Source organism: Pseudophryne corroboree, chromosome 1, assembly GCF_028390025.1.
Source record: "Pseudophryne corroboree isolate aPseCor3 chromosome 1, aPseCor3.hap2, whole genome shotgun sequence".
NCBI lineage: Eukaryota > Metazoa > Chordata > Amphibia > Anura > Myobatrachidae > Pseudophryne > Pseudophryne corroboree.
This window is the reverse complement of record NC_086444.1, coordinates 526223924-526239287: the sequence shown is the minus strand read 5'-3', so window position 1 is coordinate 526239287 and position 15364 is coordinate 526223924. Positions and strand designations below refer to the sequence as shown.

General features: G+C 47.7%; 1 protein-coding gene across 4 annotated transcripts in view; it reads left to right on the top strand.

Moving 5' to 3' along the window:
* ERMP1 (endoplasmic reticulum metallopeptidase 1) overlaps positions 1 to 15364 on the top strand; it is a 162911-nt gene that overhangs the window by 110244 nt on the left and 37303 nt on the right. For all 4 annotated transcript variants that reach the window (XR_010172095.1, XM_063913990.1, XM_063913988.1 and 1 more), the window contains exons 6-8: positions 9084 to 9176; positions 9290 to 9502; positions 9965 to 10185. Coding sequence is in view for 3 of the 4 variants with exons in the window: in XM_063913990.1 (XP_063770060.1) it covers positions 9084 to 9176; positions 9290 to 9502; positions 9965 to 10185 (527 nt within the window). In the remaining variant the exon portion in view is untranslated. The remainder of the gene's footprint in view (positions 1 to 9083; positions 9177 to 9289; positions 9503 to 9964; positions 10186 to 15364) is intronic.

The window sequence follows — 15364 nt, the reverse complement described above, 5'->3', positions numbered from 1 at the left end:
CAAGGAGGCAGTATTGGGAAAAAATTCACAAGCTGTATTTCCAGCAGGTGATAATCAAAGTACCCCTCCTACAACAAGGAAAAGGGTATTAGTCCTCCACACTATATTGTGGTACTGAAGCCAGACGGCTTGGTGAGACATAGTCTAAATCTGAAATCTTTGAACACTTACATAAAAAGGTTCAAATCAAGATGGAGTCACTCAGAGCAGTGATAGAGAACCGGAAAAAAGGGGACTATATGGTGTCCCTGGACATCAAGGATTACCTCCATGTCCAAATTTGCCCTTCTCAACAAGGGTACCTCTGGTTCGTGATACAGAACTGTCAATATCAGTTTCAGACGCTGCCGTTGAATTATCCACGGCACCCCGGGCCTTTACCAAGGTAATGGCCGAAAAGATGATTCTTAAAAGAAGAAAGGCATCTAAATTATCCCTTACTTGGACGATATCCTGAAAGGGACAAGTTTCCAGAGAACAGTTGGAGGTCGGAAAAGAACTATCTAAAGTAGTTCTACGACAGCACGAGTGGATTCTAAATATTCCAAAAATCGCAGCTGTTTTCCGATGATACGTCTGCTGTTCCTAGGAATGATTCTGGGCATAGTCCAGAAAGAGGTATTTCTCCTGGAGGGGAAAGCCAGGGAGTTATCCGACCTAGTCAGAAACCTCCTAAATCCAGGCCAAGTATCAGTGCATCAATGCACAGGAGTCCTGGGAAAAATGGTGGCTTCTTACGAAGCGATTCCATTCGGCAGATCTCACGCAAAAACTTTTCAGGGGGATTTGCTGGACGAATGGTCCGGATCGCATCTTCAGATGCATCAGCGGATAACCCTGTCTCCAAGGACAAGGGTGTCTCTTCTGTGGGGGCTGCAGAGTGCTCATCTTCTAGAGGGCAGCACATTCAGCATTCAGGACTGTGTTCTGGTGACCACGGATGCCAGCCTGAGAGGCTGGGGAACAGTCACACAAGGAAGAAATTTCCAAGGAAGTGTGGTCAAGTCTGGAGATTTCTCTCCACATGAATATACTGGAGCTAAGGGCAATTTACGATGCTCTGAGCCTAGGAAGACCTCTGCTTCAAAGTCAACCGGTGCTGATCCAGTAGGACATCATCATGGCAGTCGCCCACGTAAACAGACGGGGCGGCACAAGAAGCAGGAGGGCAATGACAGCAAGGATTCTTCGCTGGGCGAAAGATCATGTGATAACACTGTCAGCAGTGTTCATTCCGGGAGTGGACAACTAGGAAGATTTCCTCAGCATAAATGAATTCCACCCGGAAAAGTGGGAACTTCATCTGGAAGTTTCCACATGTTTGTAAACCGTTGGGAAAGACCAAAGGTGGTTAGGATGGCGTCCCACATGAAGCGCCAGGTCTAGAGACCCTCAGGCAATAGCTGGGACGCTCTGGTAACACCGTGGGTGTACCAGTCGGTGTATGTGTTCCCTCCTCTGCCTTTCATACCCAGTGTATGGAGAATGATAGGAAGGAGAGGAGTAAGAACTATACTCGGGGTTCCGGTTTGGGCCAAGAAGAACTTGGTACCCGGAACTTCAAGAGATACTAGAAAGGATCTTGATTCAGCAAGAATCATGTCTGTTCCATGACTTACCGCAGCTGCGTTGACGCCAGGGCGGGTGAACGCCGGATCCTAAGGGAAAAAGGCATTCCGGAAGAGGTCATCCCTACCCTGGTCAGAGCCAGGAAGGAGGTGACCGCACAACATTATCACCGCTTAGGTGAAAATATGTTCCATGGTGTGAGGCCAGGAAGGCTCCACGGAAGAATTTCAACTAGGTTAATTCCTACATTTCCTGCAAGCAGGAGTGTATATGGGTCTCAAATTGGGGTCCATTAAGGTTCAAATTTCGACCGGTCGATTTTCTTCCAGAAAGAAATTGGCTTCAGTTCCTGAAGTCCAGAAGTTGTTAAGGGAGTACTGCATATACAACCCCTTTTTGATGTCTCCAGTGGCACTGGGCGATCTCAACGTAGTTTGGGATTCCTAAAATCACATTGTTTTAAACAACTCAAATCTGTGGATTTGATATATCTCACATGGAAAGTGACCATGCTGTTGGTCCTGGCCTCGGCCAGGCGAGTGTCAGAATTGGCGGCTTTATCTCACAAAGCCATATCTGATTGTCCATTCGGACAGAGCAAAGCTGTGGACTCGTCCCCAGTTTCTCCCTAAGGTGGTGTCAGCGTTTCACCTGAACCAGCTTATTGTGGTGCCTGCGGCTACTAGGGACTTGGAGGACTCCAAGTTGCTGGATGTTGTCAGGACCCTGAAAATATAGTTTCCAGGTCGGCTGGAGTCAGGAAATCTGACTTGCTGTTTATCCTGTATGCACCCAACAAGCTGGGTGCTCCTGCTTCTAAGCAGACTATTGCTCGTTGGATTTGTAGTACAATTCAGCTTGCACATTCTGTGGCAGGCTTGCCACAGCAAAAAATATGTAAATGCCCATTCCACAAGGAAGGTGGGCTCATCTTGGGCGGCTGCCCGAGGGGTCTCGGCATTACAACTCTGCCGAGCAGCTACGTGGTCGGGGGAGAACACGTTTGTAAAATTGTACAAATTTGATACCCTGGCAAAAGAGGACCTGGAGTTCTCTCATTCGGTGCTGCAGAGTCATCCGCACTCTCCCGCCCGTTTGGGAGCTTTGGTATAATCCCCATGGTCCTTTCAGGAACCCCAGCATCCACTAGGACGATAGAGAAAATAAGAATTTACTTACCGATAATTCTATTTCTCGGAGTCCGTAGTGGATGCTGGGCGCCCATCCCAAGTGCGGATTATTATGCAATACTTGTACATAGTTATTGTTACAAAAATCGGGTTATTGTTGTAGGAAGCCGTCTTTCAGAGGCTCCTTTTGTTATCATACTGTTAACTGGGTTTAGATCACAAGTTGTACGGTGTGATTGGTGTGGCTGGTATGAGTCTTACCCGGGATTCAAAATCCTCCCTTATTGTGTACGCTCGTCCGGGCACAGTACCTAACTGGAGTCTGGAGGAGGGTCATAGGGGGAGGAGCCAGTGCACACCACCTGATCTGGAAAAGCTTTACTTTTTGTGCCCTGTCTCCTGCGGAGCCGCTATTCCCCATGGTCCTTTCAGGAACCCCAGCATCCACTACGGACTCCGAGAAATAGAATTATCGGTAAGTAAATTCTTATTTTTAAGTGCCTAGGCACTAAATATTAAACCTCCGCCAGTATAATTATTTCAAATTGAGCGGGACTACAGAGCCCCGGAAGGGGGCGTGGCTTGGCCCTCACAGCTTACCAGCGCCATTTTCTCTTTTCACAGCCGCTGCAGAGACGCTGGCCCGGACCTCCTCCCTCCTTATCAAGTACAGGGAGCAAAAAGGGGGGGGGGGGGCACAGTAAATTGGTGCGATTTTAACAGCGCAGTGATCATATATTATTTTGTCAGTAGTATATGGGCGCTGGGGTGTGAGCTGGTATATTCCCTCTGTGTTCTCTCTGACAAGCTTCCCTGTGGATCTGCCCCCTATTGCCAGTGTGAGAGTGTGTTTTGGTACGGTGTGTCGACATGTCTGAGGCTGAGTGCTCCTCCCCGGAGGAAGTTCCTGGGGGCGCAGAGAAGGATTTGGGAGTGACTCTGTCGGCACCGTTGACTGCTGATTGGGTGAATATGTTGAGTACATTCAATGCAAATGTGGCGTTATTGTCTAAGAGGCTGGATAAATCTGATTCTCAGTCACAAACGTGGAGAAAATCCATGGAGGACGCCTTATCCCAGATGCAGGCCCCCTCAGGGTCACAAAAGCGTTCATTTACTCAAATAGCTGATACGGATACCGACACAGACTCTGACTCCAATGTCGACTATAGTGAGGCTAGTTTGCATCCAAAATTGGTTAAGAGTATTCAGTACATGATTGTGGCTATTAAAGATGTTTTACATATTTCTGAAGTACCTGCTGTTCCTGATACAAGGGTATGTTTGTATAAGGGAAAGAAACCTGAGGTAACGTTTCCCCCCTCTCATGAACTGAATGCTCTTTGTGAAAAGGCTTGGGAATCGCCTGATAAAAGATGGCAGATTCCCAAGAGAATTCTTATGGCATATCCTTTCCCCTCTGACGACAAGGAAAAGTGGGAGTCATCTCCCAATGTGGACAAGGCTCTGTACTGGCTGTCCAAGAAGGTGGCGCTCCCGTCTCCCGACACTGCTGCCCTCAAGGATCCTGCGGATCGTAAGCAGGAAACGACATTAAAGGCCATTTATGTCACTACGGGTGCCCTTCTCAGATCTGCCGTGGCGTCGGCTTGGGTGAGTAGTGCTATTGCTAAGTGGGCTGATAATTTGGCATCTGACATGGATACCCTGGAGAGGGATAACATTCTTTTGACTCTCGGTTATATCAGGGACGCTGCAGCTTACCTAAAGGATGCGGCGCGGGATATTGGCCTCTTGGGATTAAGGGCCAATGCCATGGCAGTCTCGGCCAGGAGAGCGCTGTGGATTCATCAATGGAATGCTGATGCCGACTCCAAGAAAGCTATGGCAGTTCTCCCTTATAAAGGTAGTGTCTTGTTTAGACACGGCCTAGCTGACCTGGTGTCTACCGCTACAGCGGGTAAGTCATCTTTTCTTCCTTATGTTCCAGCACAACTGAAAAAGGCACCCCATTATCAGTTGCAGTCCTTTCGGCCTAATGAATACAAAAAAAGAAGGGGCTCGTCCTTCCTTGCGTCGGAAGGCAGAGGAAGGGGAAAAGGTCACCTGCTGTGTCAGGCTCCCATAACCAAAAGTCCTCCCCGGCCTCTACCAAGTCCACCGCATGACGCTGGGGCTCCCCTGCGGGAGTCCGTGCCGGTGGGAGCGCGTCTCCGACTCTTCAGTCAGGTCTGGTTTCACTCGGGCCTAGATCCTTCCCAGAAAGGGAAGTAGTGAGTGCTGCGATACAAAAGCTGTGTCTCCAGAGTGTCATTGTACCGGTACCCCCGTCCCAACGGGGAGAAGGGTTTTATTCGAGCCTCTTTGTCGTGCCAAAGCTGGACGGCACGGTCAGACCGATCCTGAACTTAAAATCCCTCAATCTGTATTTAAAAACTTTCAAGTTCAAGATGGCATCTCTTCGAGCAGTGATCTCCAGTCTAGAAGGGGGAGATTTTATGGCATCTGTCGACATAAAAGATGCCTACTTACACGTCCCGATATATCCTCCACGTCAGGCTTTCCTGAGATTTGCGGTGCAGGATTGTCATTACCAATTTCAGACGTTGCCGTTTGGGCTTTCCACGGCCCGAGGGTCTTCACCAAAGTGATGGTGGAAATGATGGTACTCCTACGCAAGCAGGGTGTCACAATTATCCCGTACTTGGACGATCTCCTGATAAAGGCGAGATCGAAGGAGCAGTTGCTAAGAAATGTGGAACTCTCCCTGACTGTTCTGTGACATCATGGTTGGATTCTAATTTTGCCAAAGTCTCAGTTGATCCCGACAACTCAGCTTCCCTTCTTGGGCATGATCCTAGACACGGAAAAAGCTCGGGAAATCCATTGCATGGTCAAGGAGATTCTGAAACCGGCAAGAGTGTCGATTCATCAATGTACTCGAGTGCTAGGGAAGATGGTTGCGGCCTACAAAGCCATTCCGTTTGGCATGTTTCATGCCCGGTTGTTTCAGTGGGACCTGCTGGACAAATGGTCCGGGTCTCACCTGCACATGCACTGGAAAATAAGTCTATCTTCCAGGACCAGAATTTCTCTTCTGTGGTGGCTGCAAAGTTCTCACCTTCTAGAGGGACGCAGGTTCGGGATCCAGGATTGAGTCCTGCTGACCACGGATGCAAGTCTCCTAGGCTGGGGTGCAGTCACTCAAGGAAGAAGTTTCCAGGGAAAATGGTCAATCCAGGAAACTTGTCTCCACATAAACGTTCTGGAGTTAAGAGCCATTTACAACGGCCTTCTGCAAAGCGGAACACCTGCTTCGAGGTCTACCTGTCCTGATTCAGTCGGACAACGTAACAGCGGTGGCGTACGTACACCGCCAGGGCGGAACAAAGAGCAGAGCGGCAATGGCGGAGGCCACAAAAGTTCTCCGCTGGGCGGAAAAACATGTGAGCGCTCTGTCAGCAGTCTTCCTTCCGGGCGTGGACAACTGGGAAGCAGACTTCCTCAGCAGACACGATCTCCATCCAGGAGAGTGGGCCCTTCATCAAAAGGTATTTGCAGAAGTGACAAGGCATTGGGGAATTCCTCAAATAGACATGATGGCGTCTCGCCTCAACAAGAAGCTTCCGAGGTATTGTTCCAGGGCGAAGGACCCCAAGCCAGTGCAGTGGACGCCCTCGTAACTCCGTGGGTGTTTCAGTTGGTGTATGTGTTCCCTCCACTTCCTCTCATTCCAAAAGTGTTGAGGATCGTAAGACGAACAAGGGTTCAGGCGGTACTCGTCGTTCCAGATTGGCCACGGAGGGCCTGGTATCCGGATCTTCATAGAAGATCCTTGGCCGCTTCCTCTGAGAGGATCTGTTACTGCAGGGGCCATGCGTAGTTCAAGACTTACCGCGGCTGCGTTTGACGGCGTGGAGGTTGAACGCCAAATCATAGCTCGAAAGGGTATTCCCGAGGAAGTCATCCCCACCCTCCTTAAGGCTAGAAAGGAGGTCACGGTGAAGCACTATCACCGTATTTGGAGAAAATGTGTGTCGTGGTGTGAAGAAGGCTCCTACGGAGGAGTTTCAGCTGGGTCGTTTCCTTAATTTTTTGCAGGCAGGCGTGGATGCAGGCCTGAAATTGGGTTCCATCAAAGTGCAGATTTCGGCTTTATCTATTTTCTTTCAAAAAGAATTGGCCGCCCTTCCTGAAGTTCAGACTTTCGTGAAGGGAGTGCTGCATATCCATCCTTGAAGTGGTGTTACAATTTCTTATGTCTCACTGGTTTGAACCTTTTGCGAAAGGTTGAGTTGAAATTTCTCACTTGGAAAGTGGTCATGCTTTTGGCCTTGGCGTCCGCCAGACGGGTGTCGGAATTGGCGGCTTTGTCTCACAAGAGCCCATATTTGATTTTCCATGTGGATAGGGCGGAATTGAGGACTCGTCAACAGTTTCTGCCGAAGGTGGTTTCTTCGTTTCACATAATCAACCTATCGTGGTGCCTGTGGCTACGGATGCCGTGGCGGTGCCAAAATCTCTCGATGTCGTAAGAGCTTTGAAGATTAATGTCGCCAGAACGGCTCGTGTTTGGAAAACAGAAGCCCTGTTTGTCCTGTATGCTTCCAACAAGATTGGAAATCCTGCTTCCAAGCAGACTATTGCACGCTGGATTTGTAATACGATTCAGCATGCTCATTCTACGGCTGGATTGCCGTTGCCGAAATCAGTAAAGGCCCATTCTACCAGGAAGGTGGGCTCATCTTGGGCGGCTGCCCGAGGGGTCTTGGCACTTCAAATTTGCCGAGCAGCTACGTGGTGGGGTTCAAACACTTTTGCTAACTTCTACAAGTTTGATACCCTGGCTGATGAGGACCCCATGTTTGCTCAATTGGTGCTGCAGAGTCGTCCGCACTCTCCCGCCCGGTCTGGAGCTTTGGTATAGACCCCATGGTCCTTTTGGAGTTCCCAGCATCCTCTAGGACGTAAGAGAAAATAGGATTTTAATACCTACCGGTAAATCCTTTTCTCCTAGTCCGTAGAGGATGTTGGGTGCCCATCCCAGTGCGGACTGTTGCTTGCAGTGTATTGTTAGTTGATGTTTTCGGTTACACAAAAGTTGTGTATTAGGTTATGTTCAGCTTGTTGCTGTCTTTCGTTCATACTGTTGTCTGGTATTCCTGCTAATCCAGTGTACGGTGTGTTTGTGGTGTGAGCTGGTATGTGTCTCACCCTTAGTGTAACACAAATCCTTTCCTTGAAATGTCCGTCTCCCTGGGCACAGTTCCTATAACTGAGGTCTGGAGGAGGGGTGTAGAGGGAGAAGCCAGTTCACACCCATTCAAAGTCTTATAGTGTGACCATGTCTCCTGCGGATCCCATCTATACCCCATGGTCCTTTTTGGAGTCCCCAGCATCCTCTACGGACTAGGAGAAAAGGATTTACCGGTAGGTATTAAAATCCTATTATTTTCCTTGTTACTGATTTTTGCCTTCTGCCACTGCAGGACTAAGCTACACTCCAGCTGCTATGTGCTGCTTGCATGCACAATCTGAATATCTGTCAAAGTCCCTTATACAGTCTTTCCAAGATGGTTCGCGCTCTAGGGTTTTCGATCAGCAGTTGAATGTGGGTTCTCAAGGTCAGCTGCTTCTTTTTCTGGGTTTGCTCCATAACAGGAAAGTGCAGGTTCCTCCTGTAAGGCTTTTTATATTTCTGTGAGGAGCAGGTGCTTCCTCCTGAGTCATTATGGAGTCCCTGAATCATTTGAATCTGAATTTAAATGAGCCGTTCTATCCCACCAAAGCATCGGTGGGAATGGCAAGACTATACTTGAGTGTTTGTAGATGAACCCAGGCAGACAAGGTTTTCTATTTTTCATGCAGACTTTTATTTACTATCAGAAGAAATCTGCCATAGTCTCTATTGCTTTAAAAAAAAATGCTGTAGTGCAGGCATGTCCAAACTGCGTCCCTCCAGCTGTTGTGAAACTACGCATCCCAGCATGCCCTGACAGTTTTGCTGTCAGAGAATGCTAAAGCTGTGTTAGGGCAAGCTGGGATGTGTAGTTTCTCAACAGCTGGAGGGCCGCAGTTTGGGCATGCTTGCTGTAGTGGAATGGAAGTCTTGAAGGAGCCTTAAATCTGTAATTCTTCTTTCTCCTTAACTTTTTAGCTTGAATTTATAAAATTCCCTAGCTAAGTGGATCATGGTGAATATTTCCATTTCTAGGCTAAGAGCACTGCCGTCCTGGCCTCTGTTGTCTTCATACACTTCCTTCACCACAGCTTTGACTAGGCAGGCCACTAAGTAGGTGAAGAGGGGGATCTTGTGGATTGTATTCAACTGTCCAAGTTGGCCGAGGTGGAATATGCTGAGTCCCTGTAATTGTATTTGTCAGTGTCCTGCATCTTTATAATCCCTAATGTCTGCTCTTGTAGGCATTGACTTGGCTTTCATTGAAAATGGTTACATTTACCATACAAAGTATGACACAGCAGACAGGATTCACACAGAGTCTATACAGAGAGCAGGTACGTTGTGTTCTCTTCAGTTGAGTGTTTTTTGTGTTTGTTTTTTTGAGTGAATATCTCACTGGTCCAGTCCTCTATTCTTCTTTATAATCCTAAAAGTCTGTTTCTCCCAGGTGACAATATACTCGGGATCTTAAGACATTTGGCGTCCTCACCCCTGCTTGCTGATTCTTCAGAGTTCCGCCATGGGAACTTGATCTTTTTTGATGTGAGCGGCATGTTTGTCTTGTCTTATCCAGCTCGCATCAGTACCATTATAAATTACATAATCGCAGCAATTCTACTGTTTTACCTGAGTAAAAAGACCATTAAATACAAGCGTGGGGGTAAGTCATTTTTTATTTCTGATGTTTTCATTTAACCTATATATGGTTTTCTCTTATACACAAATAATTTACAATTATATACACAGTAGTATTGTCTGTTATATTTACCTTTTTAAGATGTACTAACAGACGAGCTAACCTTATATTTAATGAGCTTGGAGAGATTAAGGGGACTATTTACTAAGCCTTGGATGGATATAAAGTACCAACCAACCAGATACTAACTTTCATTTTACAAACCCAGCCTGTGACATGTCAGTTAGGCGCTGATTGGCTGGTACTTTATCTCCATCCAAGGCTTAGTAAATAGACCCCAAAGTACCAAACAATCAGCTCTGATTTAATCAGTGATTCATAAGAACATATTTCTGTTCACAATAGTAGTAGTTTTTGCTTATATCCTGAAGTGCTGTAGTTGTTCATCGTAGTGTGACCATGTTTTATTTCTTCCAATGCTTGTAGGTACGAACTACGCACGAGACCTCATGATTGGACTATTCATTAGTGTAACCAGTTGGATTTCAGCACTAGTAATGGTCCTGATTATTGCGGTGCTGGTTACACTCACTTCAAATGCCCTATCGTGGTATACGCATTTTTATGTGTCCGTGGTTCTGTACGGGGCCGCTGCTGTAGCCAAGGTTGTGCTAATACACACGTTGGCCAAAAATCTCTACTTTGCTGTAAGTTTCAAATGTGAAACCATTGTGTTCTGTTTACTAGGAAAGTTTGGCATAACAATTAGTGAAAGCCAAATATTTTTACCAAAAAGAAAAAAGTAACATTTGAAGAGATTGAAAAAAAAAAAAAATGCATGATGGTATAATAACAAATGTTTGTGTGTGTATGTGTGTTTGTTTGTTTTATCATACGTCCTAGAGGATGCTGGGGTCCACTTCAGTACCATGGGGTATAGACGGTTCCGCAGGTGCCATGGGCACTTTAAGACTTTTTCAGAGTGTGAACTGGCTCTTTCCTCTATGCCCCTCCTCCAGACCTCAGTTTAGAAAATGTGCCCAGGCAGACTGGTCGCACTCCAGTGGAGCTCTACTGAGTTTCACTGAAAGACTTTATATTTGTTTTTTTATTTTCAGGGAGACTGCTGGCAACAGTCTCCCTGCTTCGTGGGACTTAGGGGGAAGAAGTAGGAACCAACTTCCTAAAGAGTTTCATGGCTCTGCTTCTTGCTGACAGGACACCATTAGCTCACTCACTCTCCAGCGCGCTCACTCCCACAGCATGCCGTCACCCCCCTAACAGAGCCAGAAGTCAGAAGACGCAAGAGTATTATTACCGGAGGTCTGCAGAGAGGGATCTCCGGTCATCGTGACGGCTTAAGGTACCTCGCAGCGAGTGGGAACGCTGCGCAAACATGCTATCCATAACACCGTGCACAGAAGGGTGCAGGTGGCGCGCGCGGGCGGGGCGTCCTGGACAGCATGAAACTACTCTCACTGGCAAAAGGTAGCATACTTTGTATTTACACTGTCCTACACCCCCGCCAGTATAAAAATCTAATCTAAGGCTGTGGAAAAACGCGCCATTACAGGGGGCGGGGCTTCTTCCTCAGGCAGCCAGCACACTGCTCAGCGCCATTTTCTCCCAGCAGCTGCAGGGCAAGAAACGCTGATCCTCCTCTCCACTTCTGAATCAAGTATCAGGGTGCAAAAAATGGGGGGGGGGGGGGGGGGGGGGGTGTAATATTCAATGCTAAAACCTATTATTTGTAATATAAAGCGCTTGAAGGTCTCTGTGTGCAAAGTACGCGACACAGGGATTTTGTCTCTGTGTACAAAGTACGCGACACAGGGATTTTTTTCTTTTGGCGCTGAGTTGTGAACTGGCAATTCCTTTCTGTGTCCTTCTGACAGACTTTATTGTGGATCTGTCCCCATTAAGCCCCGGAGTGTCTGTGGTGTGATTGTGCACGTGTGTGGCATGTCTGAGGCAGGGAGCTCTTCCCCTGAGGGAGCCATTTTAGGGACACAGAGTTGTAATGTGGTGGCGCTGCCGGCACACCACGAGCCTGAATGGGTGAAAGATTTACGTGATGGTGTGAATCATATCAGTAAGAGATTGGATAAGTCTGAGTCTCATGCAGAAAATGGAGAAAATCTGTCGAAGATGGGATTTTTAATAGTTCTGCCTTTTCATCCACAGGGGACCCCTCTGGGTCACATAAAACGTCATTTACACAGGTTGTACAGACTGATACCGACACGGACTCTGATTCCTGTATCAACACTAGTGATTCCAGGGGAATAGATCCAAAGTTAGCAAAAAACATTCAATACATGATTGTTGCAATAAAGGAGGTGTTAGAAGTTACAGAGGCCCCTCCTTTACCACAGGAGAAGGCTTACTTTTGTAAAGAAAAGAAAAGAAAATTAATATAACTTTTCCTCCATCTCATAAGCTGAACAGTCTCTTTGAGGGTGTCTGGGTAAACCCTGAAAAGAAATTTCAGATTCCCAAAATAATTCAGTTAGCTTACCCTTTCCCTGCAGAGGACAGGACAAGGTGGGAATCACCCCCCGTCTTAGATAGTGCCCTGTCACGGTTAACAAAAAAGGAGATTCTCCCTGCGCCTGGGTCGGCTTCACTGAAGGAGCCGGCAGACCGCAAGTTGGAGAATACGTTGAAATCTATTTATGTGGCCAATGGGACACTACTCAGGCCTACCATTGCTTGTGCGTTGGTGAGTAGTGCTATTGAAAAGAGGTCAGAAAACTTGTCGTCAGACATTGACTCAATAGATAGAGACGAGATACTCCTTACGTTAGGTCATATCAAAGACGCTGCTGCATACATGCTAGAAGCCATGAAAGATATTGGTCTCTTGGGATCAAGAGCCGCTACCATGGCAGTCTCAGCACGGAGGGCGTTGTGGATCCGCCAATGGAATGCTGACGCAGATTCCAAAAGGAATACGGAGGCTCTCCCGTATAAAGGTGAGGCCTTGTTTGGAGATGGGCTGGATGCTTTAGTTTCTGCGGCTACCGCTGGTAAGTCGACATTCTTGCCTAATGCTCCTGCGCCGGCGATAAAGACACATCACTCTCAGATGCAGTCCTTTCGGCCCAATAAATACAAAAAGGGTAAAGGTTCCCCTTTCTTTGCGGGTAAAAAAAAAAGTGCAGCGTCTACAGGATCACAGGAGCAGAAATCAACTTCTGCTTCTGCCAAATCTTCAGCATGACGCTGGGGCTCTCTAGCGGGAGTCCGCTCAGGTGGGGGCACGTCTGAAACTCTTCAGTCAGTTCTGGCCTGGACCCGTGGGTCATTCAAATAGTGTCCCACGGGTACAAACTGGAGTTTCAAGACATTCCCCCATGCCGATTTTTCAAATCGGCCTTACCAGCTTCTATCCCAGACAGAGAAGTGATAGCAGCAGCAATACAAAAATTGTCAGGGGGGCGTGGCTTGGACGCTGACCTGCACAGATATCCTGAGCTGGAGCTCCTGCTATTAAGGGCCACTAAGTGCCTACAGCATTGCCCAAAACAGCTCCCATTAGCCCCTGCTGTAACCCAGTGAGCTGCTGACAGCAGTGGGCTACCTGGAGAGGAGTCCCGCGCCGCCGGGAGATCATTTCCGCTGCTACGAGCCCGCGGCCTACTCGACTTCCAGAAGCCGGGGCCTCGAGTTTGGAGGCATCCCGGCGACGAGCTCCGGGACCCGTTCGCGGCCGCGGCGGGACCCGGCTGACCTCCTGCGGGCGCCCCACACACCCTCTGACCAGCGGAGACTCCCCCCAGGTACCTGCAAAAGGCGGAAAGTTCCTCTCCTGTGCCTGGGACAGCAGGTACTAAGAATCTCCCTGCATGTAATTCTGGCGGCGGCCATCTTGAAAAGCCTTCCACAGCTAATACTATCACAGGCAACATACTCCAGAGACACTGCATAGCAGCTCTGTGGTAGTCTTTTAGCCTCACAAACCCTGCCTGCTGTGCATCTGCAAGTGCCCTCAGCTTATTGAAGACATAATACACTGCTGGCTGCAGCTAATATGGCCCGCTTTGCCATCTAATCGTGCCCTCTCACACTAATTCGAGACTGCTCTCAGGCTCTGTCTGGTGTTTTCCTACCATCACTATCGGGTGTGAGGCGGCCCTCGTCTCTACACCCCTACAGCCCGTCAAAATGTGACCCCTAATATGTGCCTTTTCCACCCAGTCTTATCGCTTAACATGTGATTACGTTTAAAACCCAGTATCCTGTCTACTTTATAACGCACCAGCCTAGAAGGGTCCGTCTGCTGCATCACTATCAGGTCATTTATTTTTTCTCCATTTTTTTCTTCTATCTCATTATGGCGCCTAAAAAAGCAAAAGGCAAACTGCCTCCTCAGGTATCTCTCCCAATCCGGAAACAACATCAGGCGTCCCCGCCAACTCGGGGAGTGTCGGCCCCTTCTACGAAAAGCCCCTACCCGTCGGACCTGACCAGCTCGCTATCCGTGTCGGGCGTGGACCCGAATTCTGATGCTCCCCTTACTGTGAAGACCCTTTGCCAGGTCTTGACGGCCTTCATATCGGACCTAACTCACGACCTCACAGCTGCTATATGTGAAGTCAAGGTTGAGCTAACAGCCATCGGGGACAGAACCGACACTCTAGAGCGCAAATTGGAGGAACTGGTGACGTCTCATAATGAACTCATTACAGCTCATGACCAACAACAAAGCGACTTGGACACATTTAAAAACAAAATGGCAGATATGGAGGATCGCTCCAGACGGAACAATATTAAAATACATGGAATACCTGACTCGGTAGATAATTCGGATCTGACGGAATATGCTATGGCCCTGTTCCGTAAACTTCTACCTGGTGTACCTGATGCGGAACTGTTAATTGACCGAATTCATCACCTTCCTAAGCCTCGGTTTCTCTCCAACTCCTCACCTAGAGATACGTTACTCCGGGTACACTTCTTCACCGTTAAAGAACGTATTCTCCAAGCTACTCGAGACGCAGAGAACTCTGACACTCTAGGAGGATTGCAATTGTTCCCGGACTTTTCCGCACTTACCCTCTCTAAGAGGCGCAGCTTAGCTCCGATCACTTCCGCCCTCCAGGCCCAAGATATTCGATTATAGGTGGGGCTTTCCAGTGAAGCTGATTGTCTTTTATGAAGGTTCTTCATTTATTATATCAGAGCTGGAGGCCGGAGCGAAACTGCTCGAGGACTGGGACATCTCGGTGAAACTTCCATCCCCTCATGAGAGACGTCCTCCACCTCGTTCGGAATGGTCCACAGATTGAACGCACTACGTAATTAATTAATGTTCTAACATGCCTTTCTATATTTCGTTAGAGATATTGACTTTATTATGTTTATGTCTATTGCTGCCGTTCTGTTTATTGAATACTTCTAGGTGCGTTGCATTTTCTCCCTGCTGGTTTTTATAGTGCATACTCTCCTATTTATATGTGGTTGTTCAGTTTACGCCTCAGTTTATATGTTTAATGGCCTATCTTTACAGCACACGCTGATCACAGCAGAAGGATGAATTTCCGCTAGCAAGATATGCCATACCATTTTGTGCTTCATTTTTTCTCTTTAATATGTTTTTTTCCCATGTGCCACCTTTATTTAGACGGAGAGTTGCTTATATCCTCCCTACACATTAGCTTTTTGTCTTTTCACTGACTCTGGGTGGATTGAAGAGTCCGCCTGCCCCTCGTTTATCTACTGCATTCATTTTTCCCCTGCAGTAGCTATGCAGACCCGATGTACTGGGTTGGTTTATTTTTCCTTTCCCTTTGTTTTACTGTTTCTGAGTCTATCGCCCTTTCTTCTTGTTTTGTATATCCTCCCCCCCCCCCCCTTCCTGATGGGATGCCGTCACTTACATGG